This window comes from Cavia porcellus, unplaced genomic scaffold (genome assembly GCF_034190915.1).
Source record: "Cavia porcellus strain 051 isolate PalLab524CR breed Dunkin Hartley unplaced genomic scaffold, mCavPor4.1 scaffold_6, whole genome shotgun sequence".
Classification (NCBI taxonomy): Eukaryota; Metazoa; Chordata; class Mammalia; order Rodentia; family Caviidae; genus Cavia; species Cavia porcellus.
In genome coordinates, this window is record NW_026947489.1 from 77228827 (window position 1) to 77252677 (window position 23851).

The 23851-nt window shown below is 46.8% G+C and overlaps 1 protein-coding gene across 3 annotated transcripts; it reads left to right on the plus strand.

Annotated features, from left to right (window-relative positions):
• The first annotated feature begins 639 nt into the window (after positions 1–639).
• On the plus strand, positions 640–23530 carry Inpp5k (inositol polyphosphate-5-phosphatase K). 3 transcript variants are annotated; one of them, XM_063251067.1, is made up of 12 exons: positions 657–1015; positions 3021–3128; positions 3633–3741; positions 7787–7903; positions 8202–8377; positions 9964–10075; positions 10541–10650; positions 20113–20299; positions 21308–21445; positions 21708–21791; positions 21928–22032; positions 22216–23530. In XM_063251067.1, the coding sequence occupies exons 1-12, from the start codon at positions 963–965 to the stop codon at positions 22252–22254; spliced, it is 1338 nt and encodes a 445-aa protein (XP_063107137.1). In that variant the 5' UTR covers positions 657–962; the 3' UTR covers positions 22255–23530. The 3 variants fall into 3 exon arrangements, 2 of the variants coding, with proteins under 2 accessions (XP_063107137.1, XP_063107138.1); XM_063251068.1 differs by lacking the exon at positions 657–1015 and having other exon boundaries at positions 3640–3741; XR_010048207.1 differs by lacking the exons at positions 21928–22032; positions 22216–23530 and having other exon boundaries at positions 640–1015; positions 21205–21445; positions 21708–21796.
• The last annotated feature ends 321 nt before the right edge of the window (positions 23531–23851 follow it).

A 23851-nucleotide genomic window follows, 5' to 3' on the forward strand; every position in this document is an offset into this window, starting at 1 on the left:
GGGTGCTGGGATTACAGGCCTAAAAACAAGACTTAACCACAATTTGGGAGGCTGAGGAAGAAGGATCACTACCAAATCCAGCTGGAACTAGAGGAGGCTGTCTGAAAGAACCGAAATGAATGAATCAATGAAAACAAAATAGCCCTTAGCCAGACCTAGTGGCATCTATAATAGCACTGTGGAGGTAGGAGGATCACCTCTGATTTGAGTTCAAGATCAGCCTGAACTACATAGTGTGACCCTACCCCTCCCCCCAAAAAAAAGTGTGTTGATGAAGATCCTTACCTCTTATCCGTCATCAGTGTGTGAAAAAGTTTATTTGTAAAACTTTTCCTAGGAGCGCAGCAACCCCATGATACCCTATGTGTAACAAATAAAACAAGGAGTTAGAAAATTCGAGGCTTGAAAAGTAATAATGTAGGTGCACCATGACCAACGTGAGGCTGCCTGTATTAGTGGGGATACAGGGTCACAAGCACAACAGTGACTAGGCGTGGCCCCTTGCGTCCCAACGGCGGGCATGGGAAGGAGGAGACGACAGAAGCTGAGCCCTAAGCCGCAGAGGGCTTCCGCCGGAAGATGCTCCCTTTTTGGCCCAGCGCAGGGCAAGATGGGATTGCCGGGAGGTGGGGCTCCGGTGCCGCCCACTAGCTCTCCTGTATGGCCCTTGTTACGTCGAGTTCTGTTGACAAGCGAGTGGCTCTTACCTCACCAGTCCCCTTACCCCACTCAGCCTGTAACGCCTTAGCTTCTGTTGGAGAGTTCCGCCTCTTTTCCCAAACCGCACCACCTAAAACCTTCGGCGTAGCAAGACCCGCCTCCTACGGAAGCCGAGGCGGACTCTCAGAATCCGGAACAAAAACGAACTTGTGAGGCGTCTGAGACCTGCTATCCGAGGTTGCTCCGGAAGGCACCAGTTTAGACACGGAGACACGAGCCTGCTGGGCCATCGCGAGGGGACGATGGCTGCTGAGAGCGAGCGGAAGCTGTCTGAGGCGAAAGCGATGAAGCTCAGGTAAGGACATCACCTGCGAGCGGGCCCTCCTGGTCGGCAGAATCGCTGACTGAAGCCCTGTAGGTATTTTGAGCCTCCGGACAGAATCAGGCATGGAGAGAACGGGCAGACACCGCTACACGATTGCCCACCTACATTCTTCCACATCAATGCGCGATGGGTTATGTGGGGACTGTGGCTCACGCCTTCCCTAAATTTAGGCTCCAGGACTCGTCCCTACGAAGCAGGTGATCCTGTTGGTCTTTAGAGCAGAAACCTGTGCTGGGCTGTTAAGGACATAATGCATTCGCTCCTTAGCTATAGATGGAAGTCTTAGTCCTGTTTTGAAACATACTCCTTGGGGATCTGCCTGATCCCTTTCTGATCTCCGAAAATCAAAATCAGATTTAGGTAAGTTCCTTTAATGAAGTGAAGCCGGGTCTCATGCTTGCTCTTTAACGAACAACGTTAATCACCAACTTACTGTAAGTCACAATGCACGAATTTACTGCTAATCTCAGACCTGAGAGTGGGGACAAGAAATCCCGGTGTTCGTTAACCATCACGAAGATTAAGTCCCGGGGGAAACAAGGAGCCTTTGAGTGAAAGGATTGCCTTCCTTAGTCCTCTCTATTGGACAGAAGGTGAAGATCATAAACAAGTAAAGTGTATAATCTCATTGCTCCAGAGAAGGTAGCTTTTGTATTATTTTGTTTACGTTCAAGGGGGAGGGAGGAAGTTGCTTAAGCTAGCCAAGAATTTCTTCCAGTCGTTCTTTTTAGGATATGAACCTCTAAGGATAAAGTCTCGTGGAGACATGTTTTGAAATAACCTGCCCTTTTCTCCCAGCTCCCATTACCCTTCCTGGTCCTATTCTGTATCGTCAGCTGCTTCGGTACTCTTTCTCATAGTGTTCTTGAGATTTACAGAAAGTTTGGTGGCTGTTCTTGATCTCTGCAGATCCTGCCTTATTTGTACTCAACACAGTCTGGGCTTCTTCAGAGTACTGCTGAATTGTACAGTTGAGTAGCTCTTCAAACTGAGCGTGTTGGCGCACTTCTATAAACCTAACACTCAGGGAGACTGAGGTAGGAGGATCTCTACAAGGCCATCCTGGAGGCCAGCCTGGGTTACATAGTGAGTTCAAGGTCAGCCTTAATTACAAATTGAGACCCTGTCTCAAGTTCTGCCCCCCTCAAGAAAAAAAAAAAAAAAAGTGCTGGACCTCGGATTTAGCGTAGCTGCGTGAGCGCCTGCCTGGCAAGTGCAAGGTAGTGAGTTTGATCCTCAGTACCAAAAAAACAAACAAAAAACTTTTCAAACCTCTTTTTTCTGGTCTCTGACAGGACATAGTACTATTAAGAGCCACTGATCTAGTTGTTTTGTGCAAAGCTAAGATGGATAATGTTACCCAATTAATAACTTTTTCCCAAGAGAGGGTAGGCTCTTGAGACAGATGCTGAGAAACTGGTTACTTAGACACTTCTTTTCAGGCTTCCTGAAGGGCTTGGTGGAATTTGAGCTACAGGGATCTGCAAACAAGGGAATATAATGTTAACTTAAATTCTCTTGCCCTAGTAGCTTGAGATCTCTCACAAGGTACAGTCTGAACCTGAACACTGAGGTCTTCCTGGTGGTCTTAGGAACCGCTGAAATGATACATAGGGGTAGGAAATTACTGACTGACTCATAGTTGGTCATTGAAATATAGAGGGCTAGAGAAGCTGAAGAATTAATAAGTTCCTGACCATCCAGCTCCCCTTCCTTTCCTTTGCTTAACCAAAAGCTTGTGGGTTCCCTTTGGTAGCACCAGTGCAACCACATGTGGTCCTGAATGGAGAATGCAGTCCAGGATAGACTGCTGCTTCAGGGGATAAAAGTGAAGATGAAGTCCATTGCTCCCCCTATCATCAGATGCAGAAACACATTTCCCATTATTATGCAGTAGATTGTGGTACAATCTTGACCTTTGTCCATTATCTCGACAGGCTCTTATCCCCTTCCTCCCTTTGCATCCCTTCCACAGAATTCATGTTGTGACATGGAATGTGGCCTCTGAAGCACCTCCTGTAGACTTCAGTGACCTGCTTCAACTGAATGACCCAGACCTGAACCTGGACATGTATATCATTGGGTAGGTAACTGTAGGACCCTTTTGTTTATCCTGTTGGTCTTAAGAACCCCTGAAATGATGCATAGGGGTAGGAAGTTAGTATTCTAATCATGTGGGGGACTTTTGTAACTTGGCTTCCTTGCTCTGAGTTTAAAGGTCAGGTGTTTTCAGGCTCACTTGGGTCAGTCCTGTGTCTCTTGTCCTGGATTTGCAGTGGCCAGATGTTGGAGACCAGCAGTCAGAAAGCTAGGGGAAGGAGAAAACATAGCCATCCAATCTAGGGCTAGAAAGTCTGATGAGGGCAATATTAAATGTCTTGGAATGCCAGGCATTGGTGGCGCACACCTGTAATCCCAGCAATTAGGAGGCTGAGGCAGAAGGATTGCCTCAATTTCTAGGCCAGCCTGGGCTACATAGTGAATTCAAGGCCAGTCTTAACTACATAGCAAAACTCTGTCTCAAGAAACCAAGAAGAGGGGAAAATGTTTTTGGGAGAAAGAGGTATCCTCTGACTAGGATGGTCAGTTTGCAGGAAATGAACTCTGGGATCATAAGCCTCCTTTCCGACACTGCCTTTGATGACCCGTGGAGCACCTCTTTCATGGATGTACTTTCCCCTCTGAGCTTCGTCAAGGTAACTTATTACAAGTTCATGAGTGATGAAAAAAGTGACATTTCCACTGACCCCATTGTTTGGTCTGATGTGTTCCTCCCACTCCTGCTCAACTGTTGATGCTGTTTCCCATTTATTGAAAGCTTTGAGCCTCACTCTACCTGGCCCCCTGAGGCTCTTGCTAGCCTTGTGCCTTTCCAAGATAGCTAGGACTCTTTAAGAGTTTGTTTCACACCTATTTAGAAGAATTGCTAGTGCAGATGCAGCCAAAATTATTAACACTACGGTGCCTACCTTCGCTTCATCCTCCAGTTTCTACTCATTGCCCAACCTGAAATCTCTCAGTATAATAATTGTTACCACCTACAGAGTGCTTATTTGGTATTAAAGGTTAAAAATAAAAGTTTTTTCCTTCCCGTGCATTGGAGGTTGAACTCAGGGCCTTGCGCACGTTACACAAGTACTCTATCACGGAGGTACATTTTCTACCATTGAGCCCTTCTGTAGATTTTATTTTGAAGCAGTATTTTGCTAAGTTGCCTAGGCTGTCTTCAAATTTGTAATCCTTCTGTCTCAGCCATAAATAAACTTCTCACATAATTTATTTTACTCTATTGTATTTACTGTTTGTTTGTTGGTATTGGGAATTGAACTCAGGATGTTGCACTTGTCAGGCAGGTACTGTGCCACTGAGCCCAGTAATTCTTTTAAAATCTTAGCAACTCTCATGGGCTGGGGATTTAGCTCAGCAGCATAAGCACCTGCCTTGTAAGCAGGCGGTCATGAGTTCAATCACTGGTTCCGATAAAAAAAAGAAAAGAAAAAAGAAAAATGAGCTGTGCATGATGGCATATACTGTAAGCACAGCATTCAGGAGACTCAGGCAGGAAGATCACAACACATTAAAGGCCAGCCTGCACTACATAGCAAGACCCTGTTTCAATAAATAAATAAATAAAACAAAAAAGCAAAAAAGGGGAGATAGATACGGTGGAAAAAGCTTCTTAACCTAAGGGATCAGTATTCTTTAGTGAAACTTTAGACTTTAGTAGAATCCACAGAAGGCTATAGGCTGCTGAGTCTCAACATGCTTCTGTTCATAGCATCTAGTTTATGGCTTCTTGGAAATGCCCAAAATCTTTTGGTTTCCTCCCCAGGGTGACTGCTGCCACTCTTCATTCTGTTACCAGGGCTGGATGTGTGGCTGAGGAGTACAGTGATAGCCCAGCATGCACAAAGCCCTGGGTTCAGTCCCCAGCAGCTGGGTGGGAGGTTAATTCTGTTTCCCTATTTTCTCTGAGGATGTCAGAGCAAGAGCTGTGTATCCTTGAAGGAGGAAAGGGAACATAAGATTTAGTCCTCTTATAGGAAGACAGCCACAAGTTTGAGGCCAGCCTGGGGTACATAGTGAATCAAAGCCAACCTGAATTATGCAGTAAGAATTTGTATCAAAAAACAAAACAAAAAACAGAAGAAGAAGGAAGTAAAACACACTTACCCACTCCACCCAGGGAGAAAAAAGATTTCATCTTCTGCTAAACTTAGAAAATGCCAGGCTCTTGTTTCCTTCCTAATCAATTCCAGGCCTCTTCCTATAGGCTTGGAGGGTTGAACCACCTCTCTCAACACTCTCTCCCTTCCCAATAAGCCTCTTTGTGCCTTGGCTAACTGGCAAGGAGTAGGATGAAACTGAGCCAAGGAAACTAGCTCAGCCTATAGTAGGGACCCCACCCATTCCACCCATGCAACTTCCCAAGGTTGGGTGGCAGCCTACGGGTCAGGCACCTAGAACAGATGCTGCTCCTTGTCCCCACCAAGAATTGAAGTTCACAGGCAAGCCCTGTTTACAACCTATTCTTTGGATAGGGATTGCCTCCTATAGGTTGAAAAGTCTGGGCAGACTGCTTTTGCTGTTTCAGGGCTTCCCATTACCTCCTGCCCGTCAGTCAGTCCCACCTTCAGTACCTCCTCCTTTATTTCCTCCAACTGGAATTTCCCCTAAAGTCTCTTGCTTTCCCCCACAGTCCCAGCTTTTCTCCCATTCTGACTCCGTCCTTCTTACCCCTCACTTCCTCCTATTCCTTCACAAAGTAGAACAGTCTTTATGGTGGAGCCCAGGACCCTAAATCTGGTCTGTGAGTTAAGATTAAGCTCAAGTCTGTTGGTGAATGTTTATCAGACACAGTCCTTACTGCAGGACTCAGTTCTTCATAGTCCAGCCCCACATAGGGTGGAGGGTGATGTTGACATATTTGTGGCACCCTCTGACCAACCTCAGGTTCTAATGCTTCCCTCATTCAGTGCTGAGCTGGGGTTCCTGCTGCTTTGAGTCTTCCACTATGCTAGGGTTCCTAGCCTGTGGGACTAAGTTTCATAATTCCTGGAAGGCCCTAGTACACTCCCCACCCGGGGATTTCCTCCTTGGCCTCCGCACCTCCTGCTCCGGAAACAGCTACTTGGATGGTGGGTGTAGACAGCCTGAACTGAGAGAGTCACTGGCCGCAACCCATTCCCACGTCACCCCTGCAGCTGCAGATAGTGGCCTTTTGGCAGTACTAGAACTGTGTTACTGGTCCCTTAACCTCCTGAATCTCAGTCTCACATCTACAAAACAGTTACTCCTTAGATGGTGAAAGGGTAAATGAGATCCAGGTACATTCGTTCATTCATTTGTTCTTTCTGGGTACCAGGAATTGAAATGGGGACCTTGGCCTTGCCAGGCAGGTGCTGTGCGCTGAGCTGCATCCCAGGCCCAATCTCAGTACTTCAGTAGATACTGTCTTCCCAAACCTGCAAACATACATCCTCCATCCCATTGCTCCCATCCCTAGTGCATTGCCCTAATGAACATCCAACTACATACAATCTGTGGTCACTTTTGAGGGGTAACTTTTTATTTACTTTCTTTTCACTAGGCTAGAAATGTACAGAAAAGAGTGCAGAAAGGAAGTATACGTGTGGACATGCATGCCTGAGTGGACTTGCAAGGCTGAGGCTGGAGGGTTACAAGCTTAGAGCAAGTCTGGGCAAATTAGTAAGACTTACTGCAAAGTAAGAGGGGTGGACTGGGGATATAGCTCAGTAGTAGAGTGCTTGCCGTGTGTTGAGCCCTGAATTGCCCAACACCACACAAACATAAAGTACGGTTTGGTAGATTTTTACACATATGTACATACCCATATTTCCATTGAGTGAGGTCAAAATATAGAATGAGCTAGGCATGGTGGCACACACCTGTAATCCTAGCACTCAGGATACTAAGGCAAGAGGATCTCACAAGTTTGAGGCCAGCCTCAGCTACATAGTGTGTTCAAGGCCAGCCTAAACTACATAGTGAGATCCTGTATGAAAAAAAAAGGAGGGGCCAGGGATATAGCTCTGTGCCATAAGTGCCTGCCCGACAAGGTCCTGAGTTCAATTTCCAATACCAACAACAACAACAAAAAAAAAACAGAATGTTTACATTATTCTAAAAGCCTATGTCCATGTTCTCTCCTTGCATTTATGTACCTTTTAAAATCCTTGAAGTCCAGAAAATGGCCTATATCTACATTTCTAGCTGCTTGGGACACGGAGGCAGGAGGATTGCAAGTTAAGGACTTTCTGTTTCAGGAAAAATTAAAAAAAGAGTCCTTGAACCAAAAAATAATAGTATTATTTCTTCCCAGCATCTGTGACAGTATTGTTCCTGCTCTATCAAGGACATAATAGGCTGAGGTGCTCGTCAGTTCCCTAGAATCGCGGGGCGGCATCAGTGAAAAAGGAGCACCTAGGCATGTATGTGGCTAGGACTGAAGCGTTAGAGTCCCCCTCATGGCGTGAGGTCCTGGCAGCCACAGCTTCTCCACCCCACGCCCTCCACAAAGAATGAAATCTGTGGTCCCAGAATGTACCTGAGGGAAAGAAAGAAAAAAGGGAGTAAAATCGACACTGACTGGGATACTATAAACCCTGGGAGTAGGTACTGCGTGGGTTTGGGCTCCACAGAGTGCCTAGCACCAGGCGTGGCAGGGTACACTTGGCATGTGCTATTCAGAGAATGACTTTTGCCCCTGTTTTCCTGCAGATCTCCCACATCCGAATGCAGGGACTCCTCTTAATAGTCTTTGCCAAGTACCAGCATTTGCCTTTCATTCAGATCATCTCTACAAAATCTACCCCTACTGGTCTCTACGGGTACTGGGTAAGCACTGAGCTATTCTCTGAGTCACAAACTGGGAGAGCTGGGGAGTGTCAGAGCTGAGTAAACTGAATGAGTCTTGGTACTCCATCAGGCCCAGTATCTTTCATTCTACCTCAGAGAGGGCTGGGCATCCCTGAGACTCCCAGCCAGGTACACTGGGCTCTCTGCATGGACAGTTTACCCTAGAAAGCTGAGTGTATCCCTGAAAGATCCCACCCAAAGTGAGACTCGGGCCTGGGATGGGAAAAGGTTCCAACCCAGAGTAGTGGCCCACCTTTGTGTCCACCTGTCCCACCAGGGGAACAAAGGGGGAGTCACAATCTTCCTGAAACTTTATGGCTACTATGTCAGCATCATCAACTGTCACCTGCCTCCCCACATGGCTAACAATGACCAGCGACTGGAGCACTTTGACCGTATTCTGGAGATGCAGAATTTTAAGGGACATAATGTCCCCAACATCCTGGACCATGAGTGAGCGTGGAGCTGCAAACTGTCACCCTCCCTCTCCATGCCAACCCAGTCTCTGTTTCCCAGCCAGTCAGTAGTGCTTTCTGTCCCACCCTGTCCCTGGCCCCTACCCTAATGTCCCATGTACTGGCTTACCTGGCCTTGCATGCCTGGGGTCCCTTTTCTTCTGGCCCTGTGTCCTTGCCTAGATACCCTGGATATTTCTGAACATCTGAGGTCAGGAACCTTGTGGTAAGCCAGGCATGGTAGCACATACCTACAATGCCAGCTACTTGGGAAGCTGAAGCAGGAAGATTATAAATTTGAGGTCTGCCTCTGCTACATAGCAAGACCCTGTTTTAAAAAACAAAACAGTGAGTCAAGCATGGTGGCACACTCCTGTAATCCCATCATTCCAGAGGCTGAGGCAGGAGGATTGTTGCAAATTCAAGACCAGCCTGGGCTACAAAGTGAGCCCAAGGCCAGTCTGAATTGAGTAGAGAGACCTTATCTCAAAAAGACAAAAACAAAAGCAAAAAAACAATGTACCAGTGGACCCTTGACTTGCTCAATTTGTTCTCAAGTGCTGGTTGTAATTTAAGTTGTTCATTGAAGGCTTAGGCTCCTCTTCACAGCCTTCAAAGTCTCTCTCTTGTACACAGGCAGATCTCAGTGTTTTTAGACACTGGTCCAGGATTTCTCAGTGAACCCCATACAGGAAAGGAGTGCTAATGTTCCTTTCAGAACTCTTTAAAGGTTAAATCTGTGTGAGACCACCTGGAAGCACAGGCAACTGGCCTTAACTCAAGATTTCAGTTGTGAGTTAAAACTAAAAGTCAGCTGGGCGTGGTGGCTCACGCCTGTAATCCCAGCACTCAGGAGGCTGAGGCTGGAGGATCATTTTGAGTTTGAGACCAGCCTGGGATACAAAGGAGCTCAAGGCCAGCCTGAACTACATATCGAGACCCCCATCTCAAAAAAGACAAAAAAAAAAAAAAAAAAAAAAAAAAAAAACTAAAAAAACTAAAAGTCAAAGCCAGGTATGGTGGTGCACACACATAATCCCAGCACTTTTTTTGTGCCCCCCCAAAATAAATACATAAATCTAAAACTCAAGAGTCCACTGTAATCCCATACTCAGGAAGTTGAGGCAGGATGATCGCTGAAAACTCGAAGCCAGCCTAGGTTACATAGTTCAAGAGCAACTTGAATTGCAGAGTGAGACCCTCTCCCAAAAAGCAAAATAAGATAGCTCAGTGGCATAGCGCCTGCCTGGCAAGCACAAGGTCCTGAGTTCACTTCCTAGTACTAGAAGGGTTATTTCTCAGCCTGTGCTGGTAGTCAGTTGGGGGCGGGGTAGAGCCTGGTGTATTTTCCATATGCCCCTTTGAGTTGGTGCCTTCAGCCTGAATGATGGTATGGAGCCATGAGAACAGTCTTTTTGGCCTCACGCGTGTCCTTATCATCAGGCAGTGCTCTCCTAGGCTTCTCATCTGCCCCCTTTGAGCTTTCTCCTCTCCAGCACGTCTTAGATTGAGCAGACCTGAGTTTCCTGTGGCTCCTCCCTTCAAAGACCTCATCACAAAGATTTCCCTCCTTTCTTTCTAAAGCCTCATTCTCTGGTTTGGAGACATGAACTTTCGGATCGAAGACTTTGGATTGCACTTTGTTCGGGAATGCATAAAAAATCAGTGCCTCAGTGACCTGTGGGAGAAGGATCAGGTATCAAGCAAAAGGAGGGTCCCAAAGGGTACACTTGAGCCCACTGTAAAAGAGCAAAGGACATCACTTGGGTTCCCTGGGAGCAAGGAAGGGGATCGGTGGGGCTGGGGTGGGGCACCATCCTGCCCATACTTGTTCTTTTCCTGTGCTGTAGAATAGGGAGCCTGAAAGGCTTTGGTCTGCTGTGACCCCACACTGTCCATCAGTCCCTTTGTGTCCTTGGTGTCTTTGGCATCCCTAACCTTTTTCATCTCCTGGAGGATGAGGTGCCTTTTGGGACCATTCAAAGCCTATTCCCTGCGTCTTAAGAACTGGGAAATCAGCAGGCAGCTGCCCCTCTGACTAGGATTCAGCTGCTGTCTGGAACAGGGGTTGGAGGACTGAGGAAATCACTGGGACAGTGAGAAAAGAGTGTGTGGACCTGAGTCAGGAGAGGAGAAATAGGGAGTCTGCCTTTATCTACAGCTCAGCATTGCCAAGAAACGTGACCCACTGCTCCGGGAGTTCCAGGAGGGCTCTCTGCTCTTTCCACCCACCTACAAGTTTGATAAGAACTCCAACAACTATGACACCAGGTGAGGAGGAAATGGGTGCCCAGCCCAGGAAGTTGAATTATGCTGGCACTAGTGGTGGTTGCAACTGTCACAGACTAGAAGTGTAGGAGAAGCAGGACTAAATCAGTCATCACCCCTCTCCTAAGTGGCACCTCCTGCCCACTGTGTGAAGTGCTGACTGTGGGAGCTGTCTCATATTATCCTTGGAACAGAGGGGAAAGCAAGGAAGTGGGGAAGGGTTGGAGGAGATGGAAAAGGTAGTCCTAACCTAGGGGGCAAGGTACATGAGCATTCTAGGAACCCCAAAATAGGGTACTGAAAGCTTGGCTCATGTGGTTCCTGGCATTAAGTATTCCTACTCAGTCTGTGAGGCAGTCAGGTACAGTGTGGGGCAAGATGAGGGAGGTGACAGTGCAGAGACAGTGACTCAGGCATGGTGACACATGTCTCTGCTCCCAGTTTCCCATTTGGGAAATTGATGCGGGAGGACGTGAGCCCAGGAGTTGGAAGGCAACCTGAGAAATGTAGTGAGACCCTTTCTCAAAAAAACCAAAACAAAACAAAATCAGAGGTTGTGCATCTAGTGCTGTGCTGCTCCCCTTCAGCTATACATCCTTAGGGTATTTAAGCCTCAGTGCTGCCATCTACAAAATGGAAATGGTAACAGTACATACCTCATGGGGTGAGGGTTGAATTGCTTAGACCTTGAATGTCATTAGCCCAATGGTTGGCACCCAGTAAGCATGCGTAATAGCTGCAGTTGTTACTTTCAGTTTCTTCTCAAGTGGTAGGTTTTTTTTGGGGGGGGGGTGTTGTTTGTTTTTTAGAGACAGGGTTTCATTGTGTAGTTCAGGCTGGCCTCAAACTCAGCAGCAGTTTAGACAGAGGTTTAGATAGAGGGTCAAAAGCAGCTCTGGTAGTGGGTCCCTGACCCAATTTAAGGCATGGACCTTAGTCTCCTCCAAGAAAAGAAAAACCCCATACATTTTAGGGAGCTGCTAATTTTGCTTGGATCAACTTCTTCATTCTTCCTAGCAGTACTGTCTTAAGAAGGAAGTGAGAGGTGCCTACAGAGGTCTTCACAGCAGGCCAGGGTAGAAAGCTGAACTATAGGCTTGTTCTGGAAGTGGTATACCAGAGCCAAAATGTCCCCGCCAAGGAAAGAAAGACGGCGGTGAGCTGCTTCAAGAGTGTGGAGCAAGATGGAGTGGGGTCATGGCCAATGCTGTCCATAGAAGAGGAGGCAGTGAACACTGGCAACAGAGTTCAGCCTGGGCCACAGAGCAGGCAGTAAAGGAGGCAAGAGGGCAGGCCAGGGAGCCTGCCTGTCTCTAGCCATCCATTGCAAATGAGCACTAGGGCTCAATGAACTGGCCTGGGCCTTGGAGGCTGGAACCTCTACCGCTGAATGCAAAACTTCATTTGTGGGCTGAAGATTAGTTCAGCAGTAGAGCCCTACCCGGCCTGCACAAGGCCCTGGGTTCTATCTGTGGCACTACCAAAATAAAGGGAGGACAGTGAGGGACACCAAAAGAAAAACGAGACCTCACTTGCCGTGTGGTCAGGATACAATTTGGAAAATGCCAACGACTATTAAGTCCTTGAAGCAGCTGGATCTGGGCTGGAGTTGCCAGGTTCTGACAGGTCGGTAGGCCCACAGATGGTAGAGGTTCAGGTGGCTCAGTGGTGAGCTGGGACTTAGACTTAGCTGGACTCTAGTGCTTTCCTTAGGCTGTAGTGCCTCAGAATTCACAGGTAGCAGCCAGGGGTATAGTTTAGTATAGAGCACATGCTTAGCATATGTGAAGCCCTGGATTTGATCCCAGCACTGGAAATAAAAACAAAGGTTCATATTCATTTGTGCCAATTGCAGAAAAAGCAGGAAAGCAGTAACTACCTGCTAATGAAGAGGCAGATAGTATTTATTTCTATGTACTAGCACATTGTGATTGACATTATTGAACCTTTAACCATGTGCCTGGAGTTGAGCAAAAGACTTCGTCCGCATCGTTTCACTTGATTTTTTAAAAATTTTTTTATTTTTGTCTTTTTCATTTTTATCGGTACCAGAGATCGAACTCACGACCACATACTTGCAAGACAGGTGCTTATGCCACTGAGCTAAATCCCCAGCCCCATTTCACTTGATTCTTAACATATCAGATAGATACTGTTGTTACTGACTTGTAAAATAAAGAAAATGAGTCTCAGGGATTGTCTAAGCCAGATAATAGCAGACTTAATGATGGGGCAAGAATTTAAACCCAAGTTCTTCTGACTCCAGTCCCACAAGCTTTCACTACTCCTTCCCCTTGCCTGAAACTCAGGGAATAAAGGACCGTCTGGTAGAATAGGGGACATCATAACTGAAGTATTCCTGCCTGAGAGGCAGCTGGCAGCTGGCCTGGAAAGCAGAGACATCCATGTAATCAAAACTTCAATTCATCCTAAAATGCCAGTTCAGTCATCATCTTTCCTAGGAAGCCTTTCTTAGTTGTCCCCCAGCTAACTGAGTTCCTTTCCTACCCTATGCTGCCACCAAGCCTTACACACATTAGGTTCCAGTGGTGTTTTTAAGACTCAACATGACTTTGATGTATTTAGAATGTCCAGAAGGTAGAAATCGAACCATCCCTAGTATAAAGACAATGTCTGGTGTGTGTTTAAATTGGGAGCCTGAAAGGACAAAAGGGAAAGTCATGATATTTAAACCAGTCTAACTCAGGGACCCACCCATGGCAGTGAGATACAAATAAATACTGTTGAGCTGAGGAGAAGACATTTCCAGAACACTACATAAGTGCCCAAGGAGGCTGGCAGCTAAAGCTAGGAGGGGTCAAGCAGATTCTTCAAAGAGAGTGCGGTTTTTGTTTTGCAGTGCTGAGGATTAAACTCAGGACTCCACCCCAAAGGGAATATCAAGGAGGAAGCAGTTGGGAGACAGTAGAGAGGCAGGCATTCCAGTAAGTCAGCACTGCTGACAAGAGGCACCTCGAGCAGAGGCTGACCCAGCAGAGGCCTGGCCTGTCTGGCTGTACAAACTGATGTGGGTAATTGGTGTGCAGGCAATGGTGTACAGCTTTGAGCTGCCACTGCAGTGTCCCTGAACCAAGATGTAATGAGAAACGAGGTCAGCTCCGTTACAGGGGAGGGTGGAAGGATGGAAGACTGGGAGGGAAATCGTGTTAGAGTCAGAGATTGCATTAGGGTTTGGTTACAGTCACCATTATGACACAGATGACCTACTCATAGACAATGATTATAATCAAATCTAGTCAAGACTTTTAAGTGCCTGACAGGTTAACTGTGGTTCAGGATTCAATGAGACACTTTAAAGCAATATATAAGGAGCTAAAGAGACAAGTGCTTTTGGTCCCAGAAGTTGAGCCCATCAAGCACCAGGTGAGACTCCTAACAGAATCTTATAGAGTTTAACCCAGCATGGTGGTGCATGCCTAGAATCCTAGCACTCAGGAAACTGTGGCAAGAGGATCACCAAAGTTTGAGATCAGCCTGAGCTACACAGTGAGTTCAAGGGCAGTCTGTACTACACAGCAACCTTATCCCCCAGTCCCCGCCAAAAAAAAGCTATTGAACTACGTGGTTTTACATTTTTGAAAGCAAAGGCATGTTCATTTATCTCAAAAGCTATAATGTGAGCTGGGAATTTAGCTCAGCAGCACAGGCACCTGCCTGGCAAGTACAAGGTCATGAGTTCAATCTCCAGTACAAAAAAAAAAACCTTGTAATGTGTAGTATGCATGCATGTATTCTCAGACTTGGGAGGCTGTGGCTTGGAAGATCACTTGAACTCTAGTTTGAGACTAGCTGAGGCTGTATAGCTAGATCATGGCGGGGAGAGGGGGACCTCAGAAACATTTCCAAAAGGTGTTACCTAGGTTCTATTCTCATGGTGCCACTAGCAAGACTAGTTTGGGATGGGGCAGGAGAGGTAATGGAGTGCAGTGCAAAGGCCCACAGGCTTCATAGAGTGTGCTAGGCAAGCACTCAGCTTCCACCTGGACAGGATAGCCTCTCTCAACTGCAGTTTGCTGCCATGGAAGAAGAATATGACCTTTATTGCAGACTTGTTGTGAAGATTGGAGCCGTCCGTGAGACACTGTCACAAAGCCCAGAGCACAGGAGGACCCAAGCTGTAGTCGTTATGAGAAATGAAAAGTAGGAGAATGTATGCATGTGGGGGTGGGGGCAGTACAAGAGGTGGAACCCAGGGCCTTGGCCCAGACTACTACTTCGACACTTTTTTAACGTTTTGTTTGAGACATTACCCAAGCTGTTCTGTAACTTACAGTCCTCCTGCCTCGGCCTCCTGGGGGCTGCAATTACACGTGTGGGCCACTATATCTGGTTATATTCAGAGTTTGAACTTGGTTATTTTCTTTTGTTTTCTGCTTTTATTTTTCAAACAAGCTTCTCAAGGGGCTAAGGATATAGCTTAGTGGTAGAATACTTACCTACTTGGTACAGGGCCCTGAGTTTGATATCTAACATTGGGAAAAGGGAAAACCCAGATGGGAGTGGGGTATGCACCATCAGTAATTCTGTCCACTCAGGAGCCAGAGGCAGAAGGAACACAAGTGCAAGACCAGCCTAGACAATTTAGAAGGCCATTTTCTCAAAAAATACATTCTTCTAAGAGCTAGCACTTGCCTCAGTGGTACAGCATATGAAAGGCACTGGTTTCCATCTTTAGCACCGCAAAAGGGGGAAAAAATTAAAAAGGCCCTTACAGATCCTACTTTTCATCATCTCCTCAGTTGCCTGGCATCCAGTAAATCTTGGTGAAAAGAATGAACAATACAAGTGCCCAGTGACAAGCCTCGGCCAGGAAAGGAAAAGGAAAGAGAGACAAGGAGAAAAGTCCCAGGAAGAAAGATGCCAAAGCTACAGTCAGGTCTCAGGGAGGAGCCCCACCTGGCAATGGGTCTGGGCTCTGAAGCAGCACAGAGGAGCTGGAGAGGGGGTGATTACAAAAAAGGGAGAAGGAGGAGGTGCATTTCTGTAGTTTTGTTACCAGGTTTTGAGCTTCACTGGGCTCCTGATGTGCAAGGTAAATCAGGGACCTCTGGGATGGAAATGTCACATGCTGGTATCTGAGTACTCCTCAGAAGAGTGACAGTCAGGAAACAACCTGAGGAGCTAGGAGGCAGATTGTGATCAGCCAACCTCACAGCTTCTTGACCACTCCCTTGACTTCTTTGGCTCACAGTTGTCTTTAGAGTGCAGTTATCACCCCATCTTACAGTTGAAGAAAGTGTAGCTAGAGAACTGCTGTCACTTGCCCCAGGGCACACAGCTGTGAGTTACACCAGGCTGGAACTCTCCCCCAGTGGCTTTCTGAATCCAAAGTACTCTCAACCTGGCACCATTCTCAGTCACTGGATGACAGGCTGCTGCTTAAGGGACAACAATGCACTGGAAATGTTGATTAAAATAGTAATTGAATAAAGCAAGAGATAGAAATAGTGTTCCAGAGTGATTTTAAATGTGTAGGACTATACACACGAAGACTGGAGGAGATACTTTGGCGGGAAGGGAGGCTATTGGAGATTGAATCCAGGATCTCTGTGCTGAGTAATACCCCCAGTCCATCCGTCTGTCCGTTCGTTTGTTATTTCTCTCTCTCTCTCTCTCTCTCTCTCTTATTTTTTTTTTTTTTTTTTTTTTTTTTTTTTTTGGTACTGCAGATTTAACTCAGGACCTCACACTTGCAGGTGCAGGTGCCTACGGTACTGAACTAAATGTGCGCGGGCACACACACACACAGCCCTTTCTTTATTTCTTATCTTGAAACAGAATCTTGCTAAGTTGCCCAAGTTAGGCCTGAACTTAGAATCCTCCTGCCTCACCCTCTGAGTGCCGGTGTTGCAGCCCCTGTACCACCATGGCTGGTTGGAAGAACATTTCTAAGGAGAAAGACTGAGTTGATAGTGTTTTATTTTTGAGATAATGTCTTGCTGTGTAATCCAGGCTAGCCGTGTACTCAATATGCAGCCCAGGTTGGTAGTTTTGTTTTTTCAGATGAGATTTCACTGTGTTGCCCAGGCTATTCTCCAAGTCCTAGTCTCAAGGGATCCTCCTTCCTGAGCTTTCTGAGTATCTGTGACCACAGGCATGTGCCGCTGTGCCAAGCAGAGCTTGTGGTTTTGCATTTGGGCAGTTGATGTGTGCCTGTGTGCTGGTATCTATGCTAATGCTAAGGATACCTGGTAGGCTCCAGTGGGCTCCAGGAGCTAGTCCTTGCCTTAAAAGTTCCGGTGCTTCAAAACTCTAGGCTAGAAATGATAGAGGGGTGAGGATCAATAGAGTGAAGTTACATAACAAGTACAAAAACAGCTAGCAAGGAGGAGTATGTTCTAGGATTCAGAAAGACTGTAGGACAGCTGTTGTTCACAGTTATTTATCACGTTTCATAAGACCTGGGAAAAGGTGGGGATGGTTGTACGCACCTGTAATCCCAGCAAACCAGAAGGATCGCTTCAAATTCAAGGCTAGCTGGTGCTACATAGTGAGACCCTGTCTCAAAAAAAAAAGACCTGGAAAGGAAGAGAGCAAATATCTAAACATAAACAAATGATAAGGAGAAAGAAATACTGATCACCCTGATGTGGTTAACACACAGTACATGCAAGATGTTGGCTTTCCACAGTGAAGCCCCTTAATATGGGAAAATTAAACAAAGATTTTTAAACACATACTAGCTTTAAGTATCCTTTGATAAAATAAATGCATGTCTAAAACTAAAGGGAAGAAAAGTTAGACTAACTGATGCGCTGAGTGGAAAACAGAAAATTACAATATAATGTAGTTATATAAATCCTGGTGTCCAGTGCTTTGGAAGCCGGAAGATGAGGTCTGTAGTAGCTGTGTGACAGAGGCAGTGTTGGGATTGAACCTCAGTGGAAAGGGGGGATTCCAGCCAGCAAAAACTATAGGTGCGAGGCTCAGAGCTTTGAGGAGGGCAACCAGGGTAGTATGAGCCTGGGGAGGATGTGGGAGGTGAAGTAGGACAGGGGAGGTCGGACTCCTGAGCCCCTTGAAAGCCCTCCTTGGGGACTATTGCTTATGGTAGAGGAAGTAAAGACCCATAAACGTTTTTTTTACCTCGTTGAAATTTTGGGGTTTGTGTTTGTTTTTGTGCTGAGGGTAGAATCCAGTGTGTTTAATCCTTAAAGATTTTAAAGTTGAAAATCAGAAAGTCAGGCTGGGGATTATTTAGCTCAGTGGCATAAGCGTCTGGCGAGTGTGAAGTCACGAGTTCAATAACCTGGTACAAAAAAAAAACCATAAAATTATCTTGTCTGCTTTACTACTCTGAGTAAATTCAAGAAAAAGGATCATCAGGCAGGTATGGTGCCACACACCTTTAATCTAAGCACTCTGTGAACCTGAAGCAGGAGGGTATCAAATTTGAACGGAGTCTGGGCAGCCTAGCAACTTAGTAAGACCTGGCCTCAAAAAAAAAAAAAAAAAAAAAAGCTGGGAATGTAATGTAGCTCAGTGTAAAGACCCAGATTTCAACCTCCAATACCAAGAAAGAGAAAAAGAAGATGGGCATGGATGTGGTGGCATATACCTCTAAGCCCAGCACTCAAAAGGTTGAGGCAGGAGAATTGCTGGTAAGTTCCAGGCCAGCCCTGAGCTACATTGTGAGTTCAAGACCAGCCTGAACTATGTGGTGAGACACTGTTTCACAAAACAAAAAAAAAAAAAAGAAAAGAAAAGAAAAAGAAAAGAAAAAGAAAGAAAAAAAACAAGAAGGAAGAAGAGTGACCGCCAAAATCCAGAAATAGCTACTGACCTTCCTGTTCAGCCATAATGATTCCATGAGTTATGTTCATTTGGAAAGGCAGAACCTGAGACCCAGCTGACCTTAGCAGATGCCCTAATAGCTGCCTAGGCATTGTGTGTTAGGGGTAGACACTTGCCTTTCCTTTGAGTGACTTCAGTTACTTAGAGGAAGAAAGCATTTGTCTCTAGGGACCCTATGGCCTCTCATCTTCTCAGGAAGTCTGTAAGGGAAGAACAAGGTGGGAGGTGTCTCAGGTAACTGTTTTTTTGTACTGGGGATCGAACTCAACCTCATGCCCTGGTGCTTGCCAGGCAGGCACTATGTCGCTGAGCTATATCCCGGCCCTATCTTTCCTTCTTTCCTCCCTTCCTTCCTTCCTTCCGTCCGTCCGTCTTTCTTTTCTTTTCTTTTTCTGGTACTGAGGATCAAAACTCACAACCTTGTGTCTCAGGTAACTGTTTTTTTGTTGTTGTTGTTGTTGTTTTTTGGCCTTTTTCCTTTTTATCGGTACCAGAGATCGAACTCACGACTGTCTGCTTACAAGGCAGGCACTTATGCCGCTGAGCTAAATCCCCAGCCCCTCAGGTAACTTTTGAGAACAAAGAATCATAGCAGTAGAGCTTTTTTTGCACCAAACACTATGCTAAACATTTCATGTGCATTATCTCATCCCATGCAATTTCAGCCTCAGAGGTAACAGTTTCTTCTTATTTTTGATGATACTGAGGATTGAACCCAGATCCTTTGCAGTAAGCTTCATCCTCAGCTCCTTTTGGTTTATTGTTATTATTATTGTTATTATTGTCTTTTTGAGATAGGGTTTCACTATGAAGGTTGGCCCTGAACTCACTTTGAAGCCCAGGCTGACTTCAAACTCACAGTAATCCTCCTGCTTCAGCTTCCCAAGTGGCATGTATCACTACACCCAGCCTTTTTAGATTTTGAGACAGGGTCTCAAAATTTAAAGTCGCCCATGCTGGGCTGGAACTTAGGACCCTCCTGCCGCATTCTTGCAGAGTGCTGCTATTGTAGGCATGTGCTGTAACACCCAGCTGAGGTAGATACTATCTCCATTTTCCAGGTGAGGAAGTAAGTTGTAAGAGAAGTTAGCTTGGTCGTTAGGAGCACGAGCTGTGCTCCCTGGCCTTAAGTCTGGTTCTGGTTGCACCACTTAGTAGCTGTGACCGAGGCAATATTACTCACCATCTGAGACTCAGTCTCTCGGCCTCATTGTCAAGGGTAAATGAAAATGCCACTGCTCACAGGCACTTGTTGAGCATTCCCCAAATGCTTCCCTTCCCCTATAGTCACACCTTTAGTAGGAAGGAAAGGCAGGAAAGCCACATCCAAGCTAAAGGGTCACTCACCCTCTTTGATCTTATGCTGCTTTTGTTAAAGACGAAATCATTGAAATAGACTGTTTCCAAGTCACAATTTGAGTGTGTAGAAATGTGCTAGGCAGAGTCTTGGCTACGTCTGACAGAAGCCAGCACTCACTCTGGATTCTGCCTGGCACTGTCCAGGTGCTGCCATGTTCCCTGTAGCTCTGGCCTAGGAGTCTTCTGGCTACTGGTAGTCTCAGTAGGGCCCCCAGTGGGCTTATGAGTTTATTCATTCCTGCTCTCCAGCCAACCTGTTCTTCTGTCTCCTTTCCTCTTCTCCACACCCAGTGAGAAGAAACGCAAGCCTGCGTGGACAGACCGCATCCTGTGGAGGTTGAAGCGACAGCTGCGGGCCAGCCCCCTCACCCCTGATCTGCCTACTTGCTACTTCTCCCTGTCTCAGAGGAGCTATAAGAGCCACATGAGTTTCAACATCAGTGATCATAAGCCTGTCACTGGCACCTTTGACTTGCAGGTGAACTTCTGGGCAGCTTTATACTTGATAGAGGGATGCCTGTGCTGGGTCAGTCACATCCCCATCCCTGCAGGCCTGGATTCTAATATCAGCCAGTCCCCAGGGAAAAACTGTAGGCGCACATGGTTGCCTTTCCTCTGTGGTCAGGTATCCCAGCTCTTAGGAGCTGTTGATGGCTCTGTCTGTCAAAAATGTGTTCAAGCCCATGTGAATAGGTTTCCATTTCCTCTTGCTACTCTCCCTTGGGGCTAATGAATTTTCATTAAGCTTATTACCTACTGTGTGAAATAGAACTTTCTATTCATTTCTATTCATCCTATCTGGATCAGGTTGCAGGAGGAGCTCCCTCCCTCCTTATATATTGCCATCAACCGAGTTCTGACCTCTTTTAAGCCACTGGCCATCCCTCAACCTTCACACTTTTTTTTTTTTTTTTTTTTTTTTTTTTTTTTTTTGTCTTTTTTGAGACAAGGTCTCACTATGCAGTTCAGGCTGGCCTTGGGCTCACTTTGTAGCCCAGGCTGGTCCCGAACTTTCAGTGCTGGGATTACCAGAGTGTGCCACCATGCCCAGCTAGCCTTTGCATTCTCATACCAATTTCTTGATCCTTATACATGTGTCCTACATGTTTTTATCTATTCTTACCAGTGTGTGCTGGATTTGAGCCTCTGAGTCAGACATGCTGAAGGCCAGAGAAGAGCTGTCTGGATTCTTTAGTTTCTCAGCAGCTCCCCTCTCCCTCCATCCTCAGCACTTGGCTCCCTGGGTCACCCACCTGGCTCTCAGCCCCATTCTCCCTGGCAGGGCCAGCTACTGCCCTGACAAGCCTTTGGCCCTTTTTCTTTTCTGCTGGCCAGCTAAGGTCAGCGAGGGTAGCCTGTGAGGTTCTATGCCCACCTCTCTAGGTGCCTCTGCTCCTCTCACTGCATTGGAAGGATACAGTGAGTGACAGTTGCTTTAGAGGAGAGAATGAGAGGATTTCAACCCACTTCTCACTGCTGTGTGTAGCTGAAGCCGCTGATGTCTGGCCCACTGATCACCATAATGACTGAGGGCCCATGGACCATAGAGAACGACATGTTGATCAGCTACTCCTCATCCCCAGACTTCCTCAGCAGCCCGTGGGACTGGATTGGACTGTATAAGGTGATGTGGGCACAGCTGGAATCCACCAGCTGCAGCCTCCTGGTTTATCTGCCTAAGGACGCATGGGAGCTAGGTAGACACTAAAGAGCTCCACCCGCATCCTCCTCAGGGGTTCTCACCTCCTAGGGCCTGGCAGGGAAGGGAAGGGAGACATAGTATAATGGCCAGCCCCAGCAGTGGGACCATCATCTCCTTAGGGTTTTCCATACTGTCCCATGTTCTCCCCGTGCACTAACTCCCCCACCCCCCTCTCCTTCCACAGGTAGGGATGCGCCACCTTAATGACTATGTGTCCTATGTCTGGGTTGGGGACAACCAGGTCTCCTTTGGTGACAACCTAAACCAGGTACATCTCCAGCTGCCAAACTTGTCTGTATACTACTTTATTCTGAAAGGGACAGAGTGCTAGATAACTTTTTACAGAGCTAGGTAATGGCTGGGACCCTGGAGCTAACGCCATTCTTGTTCACCCATCCCTCCAGGTATACATTAATATCTGTGACATCCCTGAGACTGAAGATCAGTTTCTCCTCTGTTATTATAGCAACAGTCTGCATTCTGTGGTGGGGATCAGCAAACCCTTCAAGGTAGGGGATGCTGGTGGGGGAAGGGAGGGGGGTTACAGAGGATCTGAACCCACTATTGCTTCCCTGAGGCCATAGGCCTGAGAACCAACCCGTACCTGTGGGACCACACCCTTTGGGAATAGCAGTGGTGAGAAGGTGTGAAGGTCTGCATTTCCCTTTCTGTCACCTGTTTTATCCTTGCAGATACCACTTCGCTTCTTTTTGGTGGAAGCCTCCTGTTAGGAAGACCTAACAGGTGAAGGCCAAGCAAGAATCTGAACCCACATAGGAGCAACTGAATCCAGGGTGGAGGCTATAGTTGGCAGCCAGCCCTGCCTTAACACTGCCAGGATTGCTGAGGGCCCAGCCCCTGAGGAGGCAGCCAGGAATCCTCCACCTCCCTGCCTCCCAGGATGAGCTCTAGCCAGCCTCCTTACCCTCGCCTGGCCAGATCACTGGAATTGGCACTTAAAATACAGGTATTTGTTACCAAGATATGAGTAAAACCAGCTAGTTTATCAGCAGTGAAGATAAAGACTTGAGAAGGATCCTCCAACATGCATCTTATTTCTTAAATACACACACTTACTTCCTGTCCTGCCCAAGCACTCCTGCCAGGCACATGCCCCATCTGGCATAGGCCTGCATTCTTGTCGTGTCATCCTGGGCCTCAGGCTTCCTAGAAGGGGTAGATGTCCACATTTATGCAGGCCCCAGACACTGGTTGGCACAAGCAGCCCTGGGTTCCAGATGTCTTGGCATTGCATAGCTTGTTCCAGTGGAGGATGAATAGAGGGTCTAGGGTACCTGGTTTCAATAAAAGCACTATAAGTGGACAGGATGGAAGATCCCCTCTACCTAGGCTGTTAGAGTGACTATGACTGGGTCAGTGAGGGGCTGTGCCAGTACAAGCTTCGCCCTACACCTTGCCTGGAGTTTAACGCAGGAAGTTTGAGAGCCTGAGCAGAGCAAATTCTAAGGAGCTGGGTTGGTTTCTGTGGATAAGTTGGTTTCCATGCCCTAAACTTGCCCTTTTGTGAAAGGTTGACAGGTAATAGAGGAGCTGTAGCCACAGACTTCCAGGATTATCCTTGTGAGTACAAGCTCATCTGCCCTCCCCAGCTCCCATAACCACTGGTAGGAAACCACTCCTCTGTCTTGAGCCCCTTAGAAGTGCCATTAGGCAGGCAGGCAGAAGAGAGAGCCAGGATGATATTTTGGAGGACCTGGCCATGAAGACCTCAAGAGATTGTTCTCCAGGTACCCTGTGGACATAGCAAATTGTCTCCTGCCAGTGGCGGCTTCTGCGGCCCCTGTCCTAGAAGAAGACACTTCAGGGAGCCTGCTGTCACTGTCACATCCAGTTACCACCTGAGATGGTCACTCCAGTGGCTCTGCATTCTGTATTTTACCCTGGGAGCCATGTGTATGAGGAATTGTCCCCTCAGCCTATAGCAAGCCATGACTGCCTGTGTTCTGGGTCTGTTATGTTGGGGGATAATTAGAAATGTGGCCTTTACACTTGTGTGTGACTCTTTAATGATGGGGCAGGATACAGGAATGGGTTCGGGGACCTGGGTTTCAATCAGTGTTCCATCCTACCCTCTCTTATCACATAGGAGCCTCAGTTGCCTGTAAAATATAAATGATTTCAAATGTACCTCTTTGTCTTTTTGAGACAGAATCTCACTATGTAGTTCAGGCTGGCCTTGAACTCACTATGTAGCCCAGGCTAGTCTCGAACTTGCAGTGATTCTCCTGCCTCAGCCTCCTATGTGCTGGAATTATAGTAGTGTGCCACCATGCCCAGCTCAAATGTACCTCTTTGTAAAGTTATTTC

Coding starts and splice junctions, on each gene's coding strand:
- Inpp5k (XM_063251067.1), top strand. CDS start 963: ATGGCTGCTGAGAGCGAGCGGAAGCTGTCTGAGGCGAAAGCGATGAAG. Junction 1,016..3,020: donor GCGAAAGCGATGAAGCTCAG/GTAAGGACATCA, acceptor TCCCTTCCACAG/AATTCATGTTGTGACATGGA. Junction 3,129..3,632: donor CTGGACATGTATATCATTGG/GTAGGTAACTGT, acceptor TAGGATGGTCAG/TTTGCAGGAAATGAACTCTG.